The sequence below is a fragment of the Podarcis filfolensis genome (assembly GCF_964270895.1).
Source record: "Podarcis filfolensis genome assembly, chromosome: 4".
NCBI lineage: Eukaryota > Metazoa > Chordata > Lepidosauria > Squamata > Lacertidae > Podarcis > Podarcis filfolensis.
In genome coordinates, this window is record NC_139607.1 from 78,435,634 (window position 1) to 78,451,595 (window position 15,962).

General features: G+C 43.6%; 1 protein-coding gene across 3 annotated transcripts in view; it reads right to left on the reverse strand.

The window, feature by feature from the left end:
- MTUS2 (microtubule associated scaffold protein 2) overlaps positions 1-15,962 on the reverse strand; it is a 312,287-nt gene that overhangs the window by 210,488 nt on the left and 85,837 nt on the right. For all 3 annotated transcript variants that reach the window (XM_083608962.1, XM_083608963.1, XM_083608961.1), the window contains one exon: positions 32-2,592. In XM_083608962.1, coding sequence (XP_083465088.1) covers positions 32-2,311 — 2,280 coding nt within the window. In that variant the 5' untranslated portion in view covers positions 2,312-2,592. The remainder of the gene's footprint in view (positions 1-31; positions 2,593-15,962) is intronic.

A 15,962-nucleotide genomic window follows, 5' to 3' on the forward strand; every position in this document is an offset into this window, starting at 1 on the left:
CTATATACAAAAACCATCCTGTGTGCCTTACCTCGTGGATAAATTTTTCACCCATTTGACCAAAATGATGGCTTGGGGATTTAATGCCAGACACCACGAGTCCAGAACTGTAAATCCGAGGCTTCTGCAAGTCAGGTTTAAACTTGTCATAGAGAACAGTGCCTGCTTTAATATCTCCATCGCTCGAAGCTTTCTGCTCTGTGGCCATTGGCATGCTGCAAGGAGGTGCCACATAGGGTAATCCAGCTGGGGCAAATGCATGGTCAAGGTGGCTTATTGCCTGGGGATTTCTTCTGATGTAAGTGATGATCTTAGGCCTCACATGTTTGGGCTTGGGGATGTCTGGTTTTATCTCAGGCTTGTCTTCCGGCTTCTCTATGCCGTTGCTTTCCCCATCGTCCTTGGCCAGATGGGAGCCCTTAGCATGGATGAGGATGGGTTTGGGGATGCCACTGTTACAGGGAGTCTTGTTAGGCACTTTAGGGGATAGGCTTAGCAACTGTGTGTCGTCAATGGGAGGTAGGACCGCAGAGGATGGCAGCTTGTCAACATGAAGTGTATAGAGATCCTTCAAGCCACTGCTTGATGCTGTGGTGTGATTACTGACATTCACAGCCGCCACAGGGCGCAAAGGCGTTGGGGCACATAAAAAGGTATCCGTTCTTCCTGATATTTTACAGCTCTCCGGAGTGTCGCTTGAAAGATTTCTCTTTAGAATGACCGTCTTCTTGCTCAGAACTGAAACACTTGTAGCATCTAAACCACAGCCCTGGATGTTAGAGTGATCATCTGACGCATTCTCTGCACTAAACACGTTTGGTTGATCAGAGGTGAGCATCGCAACATCACTATTCCCTTTGACTAGTTTGCTTTCATTACTGTTTAGAAGTTTGCAGTCTGGCAGATTTGTGTTATGCATAAAAGGCATATGTCCACCAGCTGCTTGAATGCAACTTGCATCAGTATCATGTAGGTTTTTATTTCTTGTAGGTGTCAGCTTGCCACTGTGTTTGCTGTCACCAGCAAAAGGCAATGCAGAATCCTCTTCTTTTTCAGCAATACACTCACTCAGTTGGTTCATCGACCTGCTGTCACTAAGACTACCTCCCTTTCTTAAACCTGGAGAGTTATTACTATTACTTACCAGCCTGTCACTGGCAGAGTCAAAGTCCTCATTTAAATATGGATTCTCTCCTTTGCGACAAGCTTCCTGCAACTGATGTGATTTCTCCTTGTATACTTCAGACCCATAATCCTTTTTATTCTGCCCTGCAACGTTATTTTCCTCCATCTGATATCCGAGAAATTCAACCGGCGTATTCCTGTCAATTTTTTGCTGACACATACTCTTAGACTGAGAATACAGAGGGCTTTTCAACTCCGCCTTTCCTCTCTTATCACCCTGGTGATCTACTTGTGCTTCTGATCTGCTCCAAATTTCACTGGATTTTACAGTTAAATGTAGATCTATGTGAGCAGGGTGTGGTGTGCTTTGTTTGTTGAAATTTGCAAGGTTGTCCGCACCTGGTTGTGTTGCTGCAACATTTGTTTTCTTCATTTCTGAGGTAGATGGTGGCTTAGAATAACGGACAATGTTTCCCTCGGAGGCGCTATCAGTTGGACGAAACACCACGCCTAAAAAGTGGTCTGTGGATGTTTTACGAGATCTCTCGGTGTCCCCAATCAAATGGTGCGAGGTGTCAATGGAATCCAAGGATGCGGAAAGCAACCGCTTGCCTGATACACGACCTACAAATTCTTTCCCAAAAGCTTCCGTTTTAGCCATCAGTTTCCGTGATCTCCCCAAGGAAAGGCGCTTTATCCCTTCTGGCTCAATCCTCCTAGGTGCTCTCTCCTTTGAAACGTGCTGAATGAGATCAGCATCACTTTTTGAAAGAACCACTGAAAAGGTCTCATTTGTATTCATCCTCAGATTGGACAAACTATGTCCCCGGCTAATAGGGAGTAGTTTTGAAGAGTCCTTCACCCCATCAGTCCTGTAATCCTTATGCAATTCCCTGCTGCTGGTGGAATGCAGCCTAAACTCTGATAGGCCAGTAGTGCCCTGAAGTCTGTTCCTCTCTGAATCTAACTGTGTATTATTTTCTGTCTCACCTGTATTCCGGCATCTAGTTTCTCTTGACAGATCATTTGTCCTTAATTCCCCTCCAGAGGTTCTAACCTCTGGTGTGATTTGGTTGGCATTTGTGTCTCCAACAGTCACCATACGTTCATTGTTATTCTTCATCTCGTTTCTGTTGTCCTGCAATAAATTGTAACATGACTTATTGGGAACCAGCGGGGCACTCATCTTCAAAATGCCAGTTCTCTCACTGCCCAAGTGAGAGGCAACTCTTTGCTAACCGTGTGGGCCACTGAGCATGCTTCTCTTTGGGGGAGTCAAGATACAAAACTGATCAATGGGGGGAATCCTTTGCAGACTGCACAAGCCTCTTGTCAATCACATCCTTCAGATGTTTCAGTCATTATAGGGACAGAGTGTTGATCCAAGAATCCCCCACAAAAAGAGATGGGTTTTAAAAAATGCAAAAGACATCCATTAGGGTCTCTCTGAATGACAGTCCATAGAACCTGTAAGAGAGAGAGAAAGAAATAGTTAGCCTATATCACATAATAGAGATGCAACTCTATGTTTCTAATTTTGGATCCAAAATGATTCAGACTGGTTTCCCTCCAAACCAGCTTCAATCTGAATTGAGAAAATTAATGAGGTAGCTGTGTTTTAAGTTGGTAATGGGGGGAGAGGGTTATTGGTCTGTGGTTTTTGTTCTTGCTGTTCTCATGTTTTGTGGCTTCTTACTATATTTTTATGTTGCAAATCAACTTGAGACCTGCAGATGGAAGGCTGTATACAAATGAATAACAATACAGTAATAAGAAGAAGGAGAAGTACCCAGCCTTTGCAAACTGCTTTGAGACCTATTTGTAATGGCAAGTGGTATAAAGATACATTTCAAAAACTTTCCAACTACATACAATCTTTATATGATCTTTATAGTGATGGGGCATAGCTCAGTGCTAAACCACAAGTCTGGCATACAGGAGGTCCCAGATTCAATTCTGGCTCTCCAGTTTAAATGAAGCCAGGTGAGGTAAGCAAGGCAGATGCAACAGCAGAAATGCACAAGGCAACACAATAAGAATTGATGGAGGGAAGTGTGTTCTACTCAGACAAGCTATTTATTTCATTACTTTCAATGACTTTTCTCATGTACGCTGATTCTGAGGTGCCAACATCAATTCAAGCACATTTAGGGGAAGACTAAAGGAAAGGGATTAGGCAACAGGGCCAGATGATCTGACTCAAAGCAAAACAATGATGAATCCCAATTGTTGCTTAATTCTTCTTCACTTATCTCATAGAGTATTTCTGCAGTAACATTTGCTGGCAAAGAAGTGTTTAAAATGAAAATGGATCTCTAATCAGAAATGTGAAGGGGAGCATACTAAATCAACTCTTTTCTTCAGAAAAAAACACTTTTTAATGCCTCTTCAAGCAGTAGTAAGACCCAGTGCAAGTTTGCAATGTTAAACTAATAATTTATTACATGTCAAGGTATATTTTTGTCACTAGAGGTACAGCCGGCCTCCGAGACTGAGGCTGACACAGCAGCCACAACCGTACCTGGATGGGGATAGTCTTGCTTTCGCTGAGCACACACACAAGTAACCTTCCGTCTGAATTGCTGGAGTACATAATATGTTAGGCTGCCCTTGAAAATGGTCCAGAAACATCATTTAGTCCAGAAGAGAGTAGTAAAATGGTTAATTGGGGCTGTGAGATATGAACATACCATGCCAGCCCTTAATAATTTTCACCAGCTATGGATGAGTCAGGGACAAATCAAGAAAATAGAATTTTTTTGCTGTTCTGGCAAGGTATGCCAGTATTTAGAATGCCTGATGCCCGCTGAAGCTCAATACTGATGCTTGATTATGGAACTTTGGATCCTGGACCCTGTCCAGATAGAGGCACAGCTGAGCCACTGGGGTGCAGCTGATGGAAGGCACTCTGTACCACTAAGGCCACCTGAACCTCAAATGACAGCAAAGGATCCAGAAGGACCCTCAAGCTGTGTGCCCACTCCTCCAGAGGGAGTGTAACCCGTTCAAGAGCAGGCTACCTCCCATCCATCTGGACTTGGGAACTACCCACTGGCAGTGCCTCAGTCTTATCTGAATTGAGCTTAAGTTTGTTGGCTCTCATCCAGTCCATTACCAAGGAAAAGCAATGGTCCAACACATCCACTGCCTCAGCTGCAGATGTAAAGGAGAAGTAGAGCTGTGTGTCATCAGCATATTGCTGGCAATGTACCCCCAAACTCCAGATGACTATGGTACCTGAGGGATCACCTCTTCATTAGGACATTTTTACTGTTTGAGTCAAAGGTCAAGGTAGCACCGCCATTCCACGTACAGAAGCTGCTCAGACTGCCAGCTGACTCTTACTTCAATACTGGTGATGGGACAGTGTCCTCCTGAGAGCAGCTTAGGTCATGTGATCCATGCAGCTTTCTTTCACCAGTCCTGCTCTTCCCTATATTTATGCCTATCGGGCCTCAGAGATCATCTCTGGTTGTCCCACCACATGAAGGAAACCTAGTGGTGATAGGTTAACAAGGTAGCCAATTTACAGCATATTAACTGGTCCGTGAACAAAAGCAGCATCGTAAAACTTTCTTTAGGCTTCTTCTTCTTGCATCTTCTTAGTACCTTACCTATTGCATGCTACTCACAAACACTAAAACATTGCTGAAAACTAGACACCGAAAGCTATCTTGCAGTTGCGTAGTATAGCTTTATCTGATTTTTCAAAAGCATTGAAGTAACCATTGTAAACAATGTATTTAGGGAATTATGATAATGTGGCGTCTATTATTGACTGTACAAACATGTATACTCTAGATAAGGAATGCCACAACAACTGTGCTGGAAAACTGCTATCTAGTTGACTCAGGGCTGATTCAGTGCTTTACGTGGTGAATGAGTTTGCAGGTGCTTGTCTCCCAGTCAATATCCATAATGTTCATTGACATAAGTCTTTCATTTCCAGTGCTGCTTGTGATGATGTTGCAGAGACTCTAACCAATGCAGTTTGAAAAGGCTGACTCAACACAGGTAAATACAGTTCAAGGATCCTGGCTTTGAGCTGAAAATGACTTAATATTGTGAGCCTTTCCTCCCTGTGTGACAAAAATGGATCGTGTGAGTAGCCCTAGCTGCCAAAGGACAGATTTTGCAAAAGGGGATGGAATCCTCTTGGTCATACAGCGAGCATAGGACAGGCCCACAATATGCCAATATAAAATAAGTATGTATTCTGAGATTTAGCATGGAATTTGGACTCCATACATCAGGAGCCGCCAACGTTTTGGGGTCACTAGACACATTTGGAATTTTGAGGCAGTGCTATGGACACTATTCACAAAATGGCTACGACGAAGGGTGTGGCATGACACAAAATGGCTGCCACATCTAAAAGGGCGGGGAGAGGATCACGAACAGGTATGGGCATGTCCCCTGCCCCCACCCCCAACTCAGCCCTCCTATCAATGGAAAAAGGTGCCTACATCACCCAGCATTGCACTCACTCATTCATGGAGAGAAATTCTTTGTACCTCTCCGTTGTTCAGAATGGAAAGGAGAGATAGCGTTCAGTCCTAGTATCCAAGAAAATGTGGATATGTCTGAAAGGGCATGTTTGTTGTAAGAGATGCTGAGCCCATGCAAGCAGGAACTGAACAGAAAAAGAGCCTCTCATGCATTGTGGATTTTTGAGGAGTATACATTGAGACCTTTTACAGGCACCAAATCTCAATGCATGTTATAAAAATAACCCAAGCCAACATAAACACCCTCTTTTTCTTCTCTTCTTTCTCTTCCCTTCTTCCTGTTAGGAAGGAAGAAGGGGCAATTGCTTCCATTCATGCAAGCTGTTAATCTGGTGATCAAATCAACATTAGTCCAAACCATGCCAAAAAACAGCAAATGCATCAACATTCACTGGATTCCAAACAAGTTTCGCTTTTGTTCAGTAGCAACCCAGTGGAATGGAGAGAAAACTCTACACAATAGGGGGGAAAACACAGACTGTTATGTGTTTCCCAACATAGCCATTTAACTTCTGTATCATTGATAATTCTGTTTCATATCATGCTCTGTATATCAATAAACCAAGTGATTTGTTTCAGCTACGTTTAGTCATCTGTGGTTTTTTCTTTCATGCGAGCTTCACTCCCTACTCTACTGGGTTGCAACTGGGCAAAACTGAACCTTGATTGGACTTGAGTGAATGCTGGCGCATTGACTGACTTTGAGCACAGTATGCACTAACATTGATTCAATCACCAGATTAACACAAGCTGTATCTGATTTCTCCCAGTTCCTCCATACCACTGCATGTCAAGTCTTTCCAGAAGTTTTCCCCAAACTCAGAAGAAGCTGCTTTGGTCAAGAAGGGGCAGGGAATTCTCATTATGTGATCACAAGCACTGGGCACTGAATACAACCCAATAACAATGGAGCAAAATGTGATAATTTTGTGCTCAGATCTAGCACATAGCTGTCAACTTTTCCCTTTTCTTGCGAGTAATCCTATTTGGAATAAGGGAATTTCCCTTTAAAAAACGGAAAAGTTGACAGCTATGATCTAGCAACCCAAGTGTGAGCTTATACCACTGATAACATTTTTTTTTAAGGAACAGGGCTTTCATTACCATAATGTAGGCAAAGGAGATGGATATGAATATTTGTCTAAGGCAAATAACTAAGAACACATTGCTATAAAGGAAGAAACGCATACGCCGGATGTTACTAGCGGTGGAGGGCATTTTATGTGTTCCTGAAATCTTGTAAATTCTTCTATCCAGGGTTTTAATTACTTCCTCTGTAGTACATGTATATCTAATCGTGTTTGAGCTTTCATCTTCTTTCCTTCCCACCTTACTTTGTGGTGTTGTATTCCCAGGACAAGTAATGGAGAAGTCTTTTATCTTAACCCTTGGGAAAATTATAGAGCCTGAACTTGAGGTAATATAAAGTCTATCTCCTGCACTGCATTCTCTTTATTAACCAGAATCTGCCATGCAAGCTTAGCTTTCAAAATAGCAAGAACAAATTTAGCTGGAGTTAAGAGCTCATTGGAAACATATTGCCTTTGCACCACAGAGGCTACTCTGTCCAGAATGTGTCTTGCACTACATTTTGTACTGACCCTGTGTATGTGCAGCCATTTCTTCAGTGTTAGTCACTTATATGTGTCAAGGGACTGCTTAAAAATATAGGGTGAAATCCAATGGTGCCTGTTCTCCAGGAACTGATTTATTTCCCTCCCCCTACAATCCTCCTGCACCCCCAAAATTTGCTTTGGAGGGCTGGAGAATCCTCTGGAGAAGATTTCATGTTGGGAGCTGCCTGGTGAGAGGGCATTGCATGAGTAGACGTCTGCTTCCACTAAGTTATGCAACTCTGTGCAACTAGATTACACATGGGATGGAGAAAGGGAAGTTTTTCAATCCAAGGCTATACGATGTCAGGGACTGGGCAGAGGAGGAATGGTGGAGACCGCCTCCCCAACCTGACCCTTCCAGGGAAGAGGAAGAGGAAGGCAGTATAGATTTACAACAGGGATATGAGGGAGGTCGCAGCTCAGAGGCAGATGAGGGGGAAAGTTGGGAAATCATGAGAGAGCCAGAACAACACCCGGCTGACACGATGTCATTAGAAAGTATTCCAGACCCTCCATTTCCCAGAACCCAGCAAGTCTTAAAAGTAGGAAAGCAAAGAGCTCAAAGACAGAGGACACATAGCAGCACCCATAGAGGAGATTATGAGAATGACAAATGAGGAAGTGGGAGAGATGGGGGTGTGGAGATTCATTCAGGAAAACGCCATTATCCAGGAGGCTGGGTTCTATAATCTCTCTCTGTAAAGATTGAAAGAAAAAAGGACAGTAAGATACTTTTCCTTGTCTTTATTCTTTCCTGGGCAACCAGGCGGGAGCAACTGACAGCATCCTGACATCCAATGCAGCTCAATGTTGGAAATTATTGAAGCAATGAAAATAAGTTCTTTTTCACACAGCTACACATAGTTGAACTATAGAATTCGCTCTTGCAATATTCAGTGATGATCACCAGGTTCAAAGAATCGTCGAATTGGAACAGACCATAAGGGTCATCTAGTCCAGCCCTCTGCAATGCAGGAATCTTTCCCCTAGCATGGGACTTGAACCCACAACCCTGAAATTAAGAGTCTTATTCTCTACTGACTGAGCTATCCAGCATCTGTTGCCTTTGAGCAGTCTCTCTTTCATTGAAATATATAGCACTTTGGAGGTCCTGTGCTTTGAGAGGATTGTTATCTATTCGTAATTTATTTTAAATATCTTTACCCCACCTCTTTTGCAGCTTAAGGTAGCTCACACTGTATTTAAACCTAACAATAAAATGCTGAGCCCAAATAAAACCCCATCAATCCCCAAACAGGAGACCTAAAATCATTTCAAATTGCAGTTGAATAATGTGAATGTCCTTCATTGCTAAATGTGCAATATTATTCCTTCTCAGGATCAATCTTTATTAACCATGCATTCTGGGTATACACTCATCTTATGCATCATTTGCATATATAACAATTTATCATGTTTCCAACTCCTCATATTACAAAAAGACAAAAAAACAATTACACCTTTCAGCTGCAATTACAGCAATCGGTGGTAATATTTTGTACAGAACTCTTACATTGTTTAGAGGTTCTTCCTTGGGCGGGTGGGGAACGCAATGGTAATCTGTACAAATGTTCAAAACGCCATGTTCTTTCCTTTATGAGAGTTTTCATATTTCTAAATCATGCTTTCAAAATAGTATTTTTCACACGCATTTAAGAAAGCATATACATTAATTATACAGTGCAATGCTTACAGGAAGAATACATGATAAACACATAGCACCCAGGCAGAGCAGTCCTAAGTATAGGAAGCCGGCGGAATTAATGTTGTTTCTAATTAAGCTGGTGTAAATTAATACCTCCCAGTGTTTCCCAAACTTGGGTCTCCAGCTGTTGTTGAACTACAACTCCCATCATCCTTGACCTGCTAGCTAGGGATGATAGGCATTGTAGTCCAACAACAGCTGGAGACCCAAGATTGAGAAACACTACAAATTCTGCTCTGGGGTGAGCCTACTGCCTGCTGACTCTGCTCAAGTCTGGCAGAAGGAAAACAGGTCTTTAAAATAGAGTTTGACTTCCATAACACCATTTTGTCAGTGCAAGTTTGGGCGGGTTGACAAGTCACATGACTGAGACGAAAGAGGGTTGGAAGAGGTGTAAGTTATGGGAGTTATGTTCATGTATTCCCATACTAAGTCAGGATGAAGGAGTTACACTAGCATAATCCCAATTGAGTCCCAGTTCAGCTGGTCCACCTATTCCAAACTCACTCATCCTGGCAGATCTTGGGTTTGGATTGCATTGTAAATTATTTATGATAATCAAATATAACATCAGCCACACTCATGCTTTGCCTATCCATTCCTTGCCTTGCCTTAGTTCCTATTACTTGCTCATAGGGCGGCTACTTAGGCATTAAAGTAAGTGACAAGAATATCCATCTCATGTGACCTAAATATCCAATTCAAGGATTTAGAACTGGAGAAGGAGAGACACAAGTACCGAGATGGGATTAGTGGCATAGTGTTACAATTCATCCAGGCCCATTCCAAGTCCATGCAAATAAATGGAGGTTTGCCGATTGGCTGAAAGAGGATGTAGAATGCAAACTTCAAAAAATAATCTCGTTAGCATGCGATAACTATTTTCAGCACTCTCACCAGAGCAAGGTACCATAAATTCCTACCAAGCTGCCATCAAATTACTCTCAAGTATTTTGAAATGGCATTAAGTAAATTGTATGTATAGTACAAAAGTAAGAATATTATGAGGAACCTTAGGAAAATGTGTAATTACTCAGGCAACAACAACGAACATAAAGATTTAGCATTATTGCATATTTCAGTGCACTTCACATACTTTATATCAGTGATCTCGATGACAACTAGAGGTACCAAGTTGCCCCCATGATTGAGGGGGCCAGGTGCACATCATGCATGTGTGATGTCATGCACATGACACGTGTGTGACATCATGTGCATCATGCATCATGTGTGTGTGATGGCAAACTTGTGTGTCGTCACACTGTTGGGAGGAGGCCAAGCATTCTGGAGGACCCAAGCACTGTGCCACGCTCAACCTCTTCCGCCCCCTCAACATTGAGGGGACCTGGCCTCCTTCCAACAAATATTGAGGAAGCCAAAGACACGTGTCGTCATGCCTGACAACAACTTTATAATGGCTAGTACAAATGCATGCACGCACACACACACACACACACACACACACAGCAGTTAGAGGTGCTTCCCCAAGGCTACCTAATGAGTAGTTCAGGTCTTCAGTGAGACATGAACTGGGGACTTCTCAGTCCACCCTCTTGGCCACAACGCGACACCAGCTGTCTGCCAAATTCCTTCTCACTTCTTGCTAGGCCTCCTTTCCACTCATTAATTAATCCCACTCAGAGATGATGTTGTCGGGCAGCGCTATGCCATTAAGTGAAACTACCGGCACAACAGACTGTAAACTCCTTGCCATACAAAGCTACCTTTGTTATGTTGTGATGGTAAACACGTCTGCTTGCATTCACCATGGCCTCCAGAGAGACATGTCCTCTACCTAACCTTGTTGGCATCAGAACTTTCTAGACGAGCCAACCACTGCACTGCCAAAAAGAAAAAAAAAATTTACATAACATGTCTGATCTGTTTAGCTGTTAGAGATTAAGGGTGTAATCATTTAACTTACTGTCTCCACTATTCTGACACAGCCTTGTCAATTACAGAGCTTAACATCTTTCAAGCAGGCATTTATGAATCAAGAGGGTCAAAAAAAGCCATTGCTCATCAGCCAGTCTTATCTTTTTAGAACCAGAAGCGTTATCTTCATGTCAGAAACCACTGCCCCCCTCCCCCACCAAAAAGGAAACAGAAACCCAACTCTTTCCTTTTCTGCAAATTGAATTCATTATTATATGGTAATTTTTTTCCAGAACAAAGAAGACAAATGCAAATGAATAGAAGAGCCGGCACGGAATGGCTGTGATCTCAAGAAACATTTCACATATTCCCCAAGCAACTGTTCTGAAAATTCTTTTATTATTCTGTGATGGGACACAAGTCAGAGATAATATCTTTTCAGCTCAGCAATGGAATTTGTTGAAAAGTACTGTAGGCTGTATTCAACTTAGTTACAGTTGAGCTATTGAAACTGATGGACTAAGTTATTCATGTCCATTAATTCCAGTGAGTCTACTCTGAGTAAGAGTACCGTTGGAGAAAACCCTTCATATTCACAAGGCAATACACCCTCATTACGTGACCATCAGCAGTTGCTGGGGCTGGAATTAGGAATCCACATCTCTGTGCACAGCTGCTCATGTGATCAATGACAAAGACTGTAGGTTAGAGCAGTGTTTTCCAACTGGGGGCCACATGCCTCCCCAGGGGCCCCCAGGATATTTCAAGGGGGCCCCAGGTGAAAATTACATAAATGGGGGGGGCATAACACAAGGCTAGGGGGCCACAGAGGGAAGTGAGAAGAAAAGGAGGGAAATCATTTTTTAAAAAAAATCCTGATTGGCTGGCTATCTGTTTGGCCAATCACAAGCAGGTAAGGGGGAGGCCAACCAGGCTTTAGTAAGACTCTCCCTGCTTATTAAACCCTGTTACCTCTTCAGCTTTCAGCACCTTCTCCTCCCAGTCTTCTCCCTCTTCTCCCTTTAACCACTCATTGTCATCCCACCACCAATCCCCAAACTCTGAGCCTTCTTCTCTTGGGGGTTCCTTGGCTGGTTCCTCCCGCCATTCCTCTGCATCAAACCAGTCCATGGCAGTCTGCAATCTAACCAAGTGGGACAGTGCTGGCTATGGCACTTGGCCCAAGTCCCTAACAAGGCCAAGGACTCAGTGAGCAGTTTGTGCCTCTTCTTTCGCAAAGTACCTGATTGCTCTCCTTCCATCTCCATCTCTCCACAATCTTCAATGGAGCAGATCTTTATTTTGTCAAAGGTATAATATAGGTTACTGGTGGTCAGGTTCTCTGTGTGAATGTCCCATTTTTACACTAAGTTAGGCAGGGCATCTGTTTTAACAGAGAAGAAAACTGCAGGAGTTTGCTATACCTGACTGCTTTGTAGAAACCTTAGGTATCGAAAGACCTTGAAGTAGCAACAGCCAGCCAAGATCAAATGAAATGCATTGCCGATACTTTAAGAATAAGGCTGTCATACTAAGCACAGTTACGAGCAAATCCCATTGAATCCAGTTTAGGTTCAGGCTGTTGTCCTGTTCAAAAGTTTTGTGAAATGTCTGAAGCCTTAAGCTAGAAAGGAACACATAGGTGCACATACAAGCCCTGGCTCCAAGATCCACTTCTGATCTTTGCCCCTTGAGTGTAAAGACCTGAATTGGGATTTTAAGTCTGATCAGCTGAACAAGCTTAAAATATTTGTGAACAGGAGCCCTGCTATGACAGGGTTCCCAGTTGTAGGGAAGTTACCAAGGTTGCTTCCACACAAGACTTAGAGAGGGGTGGAAGGCGGGGACCCTCAGTCCTGGCAACTGCTCCATAGGGCAAGACCTACTGGGCTGCTGAGACCGCTAGGCTGTATTTTTTGTTTCAGTGGATAAAGAGTTAACTTCACTGGCACTGGTGAGTTGTTGCCTTTACTACTGACCTGAGCTTGACTGCAGCCCTGAAGGCAGCCACACAAACTCCTGCACTTAGCAGCTGAGCGGCAGAAATACTGCTTGACATGCAGGGAGGTTCCAGGTTCAATCTCTGGCATCTCCAGATAGAGGTGGAAGAGGATCCCCTGGAGAGCCAGTGCCAGTCAGGGCAGAAAATGCTGAGCTAACTGAGACGGACCAATGGTCTGGTTCAGTACAAGGCAGCTTCTTGTGTTCCTTCAGGTTGTTAAACAGGTTGTTAAATTCTGAAAAGGAGCCAAGCTGTTGGCAGTGTGTAAAACAGTATCTGAAGATCCTAGCTCTAGATATGGAAAGACATCCTCAGAGACGTGTGTCAAGTGTGTGATCTAAAAATGTTGTACACAGATGGTGATGTCATGGCAGCACGCCAAGACACAGCATCACAGCTATCACAATTAATTTTTTTCTCCCTAACAGCACTACACCCCACAAATGCACTGTGCCACAGAGAACCTGCCAATGGTATTAATCTCTGGGAAATAATTAGCCCCTGTAAAATCCTTCCATGCCATTTCACCAGATGGCCAGAGGAGACAGTCAGCTAAAATCATGCTGGTTCAGCACCTAAAGAAATGTCAGATAGCTGTGATTTGTGCTGTCCTGTGCAAATAGGTAACGCAAAGCTTTAAATGTGCTGTATGGCACTTTGGGCAACAAAATTCCTTACTGTGTGGTTTTTGTTTCTCGTATTACTTTTAATTCAGACCGTGGGGTTGTTGGTTTTGTTTGCATTCCAACAATAGATCTTCAGGGGAAAGCACCACATTTGGTGGACTGTGAGGTTCAGATCTTCTGGACTGGCTACCTCTTTAAATAAGAACCTTAACAAAAACAAACCCAGGAACAATGCGTTGCTTGGAAGCTGACAATCTTGAAGCTGAAATGGCTTTCTTTAGCTTCTTACAGCAGTGTAGTGATAATTTTTGAGGGGCATCATTATAGCCCCCATAGCCATGACCCCCCCCAACCACAGGTCCACAGCCATGCCCTCAATGAGAACCCATAAATGCTGGCAGATGTGTAAATACATTTTACTACCAAAAAACGAGGAAGAAGGGCTTGTTTTCCCAGGAGGAGTCCTGTGGCACCCTCAAGACTAAACTGTTTGCAGCATGACTGCAATCCTCTGAATAATTACCTGAAACCAAGATTTGCTGAACTTAGTGGTGTATGAATTTTGATTGCACAGGTTCAACTTCCAAAGCACCCTGAGCTTTAAACAAAGACTTTTCAACCAGCTGAAATGCAGCATAAAGCTCCAGAGTTAGAAATGCAAACAATCTGGCAAAGAACTGCCGTGATTTAAACAGTCTGAAGCAGAAACCCAGTCAAAGAAAAGGCGCCGAGAGCCTCTTGACCACAATTGCCAGAGCAAGGAGGACCTGTCAGGCTGATGCTCCTGCAGATGACGTAATTACCCCTGTTCTGAAAAAAGCTCTGTAGCTGTCCACTCCTGTAACACCACGATGAGTGCATACACTAGGGGTGCCATATTCCCAATAGTGAAAATCAGGACAAAGTTTTTGAGCTTTGTAGCTTGGGCGGGGGGGAGGGTTGGAAAAAATCTGCCCAGACGCCATTCTGCCCAGACGTGAGCAATTCCAGGAAGTGTCCCGGATGCATGGCAGTCCTGACGTACACAGAATATTTTTAAAGCATATGGTTTTCCCCAAGGAATCCTAGGTGCTAGTTTGTCAAGGGTGCTAGGAGCCATAGCTTTGTACAGTTCCCAGGATTCTTTGGATGAAGTGATGTGCTTTAAATGTATTGTGTGCCTGCAGCCCTTCTTGCCCCGGGGGTGGCATTTATTATTTTATCTGTGAAGCCAACACGCTTTTCAGAAGCAGACCAGAAGATCTCTCCCCAACTCCCCTTTCTTCACCTCATTCCATGGTGATCTTATGCCCTTGCTTTATTCATGCAAGTATAACTAACAAAGCAAAGACAAAGACAAGCATAGCTGAGCATATGGCGTTTGTCATGGCCCTCCATCCTGCAAAAAGCGGGACTGGGGATTCTGGAACATTAGCACAGTTATGTGGCTAATCCACCAGGGAGTCTCCTTCTGATGGTGGGAGAGGAACAGAATGGCAAACAGCACTGTTTGAAGCTCAAGCTGTGACACACTTTCTGTTTCAAACCCACACCCCTCCTGCAATCACTGCATCTGGCCTATAATTTGGCATTACAGGTCTTTCCACCAGGTGGACATTATTTCAGATTTAACAAAGCCCAGCGATTATTTTTGCAGCAATTTCAGAACTCTATTAGGCAAAGAGGGTTATGCTGTAATCAACCATAACAAAGCTGTAGCAAAGTAACCAAAAGCAACTCGCCGCAGGCAGAATCCAATCACCTTTTCTGGGTTTTGTTATCTTTTTATCATCTTTCTGTTCAAAAGCACACGCCTGCACCATCACTATGGCCAACAATACGGCACAGAGGGGTTTCTGTGCTGACCAAGACAAAGCACGCTCACTTTGGGGATGAGCCCTGTGCGCATTTACCAGGTAAACAAGGAATGCGGGGAGCCCGTTTTAAATGTGAATACATTTCCACAAAGCAATTGGTCTAAATTTGTGGACCTGCCACTCATCATGGCATAACTGTGGGGAGGGGGACAAAACCACACCGCGTTTGCTCAGCATGTTTCATATACTGCAAGTCTTTGCTGGTTTTCTAGGTACGTTATTAGCATTTGTCCATTAGTCTACTGCGCCCAGAATAACTCCATGGGAATAGGGGAGTTCAGGCTGTCAGCTAGGGGGCTTCACTGTGACAATGCTGATCCCCTGCTAATTTGGTTCCCCAAATGAAATGCAAAAAAGTTTAAAGCGAGCGCCTGTGATCCTCCTACGCATACTTATGTGGAAGAGTCCCACACAAACCAGTGTCAACAATTTCCATGGTCCAGTTAAGCATGCAATTAAGGTGACCAATGATGTAAGTTCTGTCAACACCAATTCTCTGCTTCATTATGAGAGACAAGGCTGAATCCACTGCCTTCTTTCCTGGCCCCTCTATTAGAGGCGGTAATACTCTTCTGAGTACCAGTTTCTGGAAACGGCAGGAGGGGAGAATGCTCTTGTGCTCAGGTCCTGCTTCTCACAGGCATCCCCC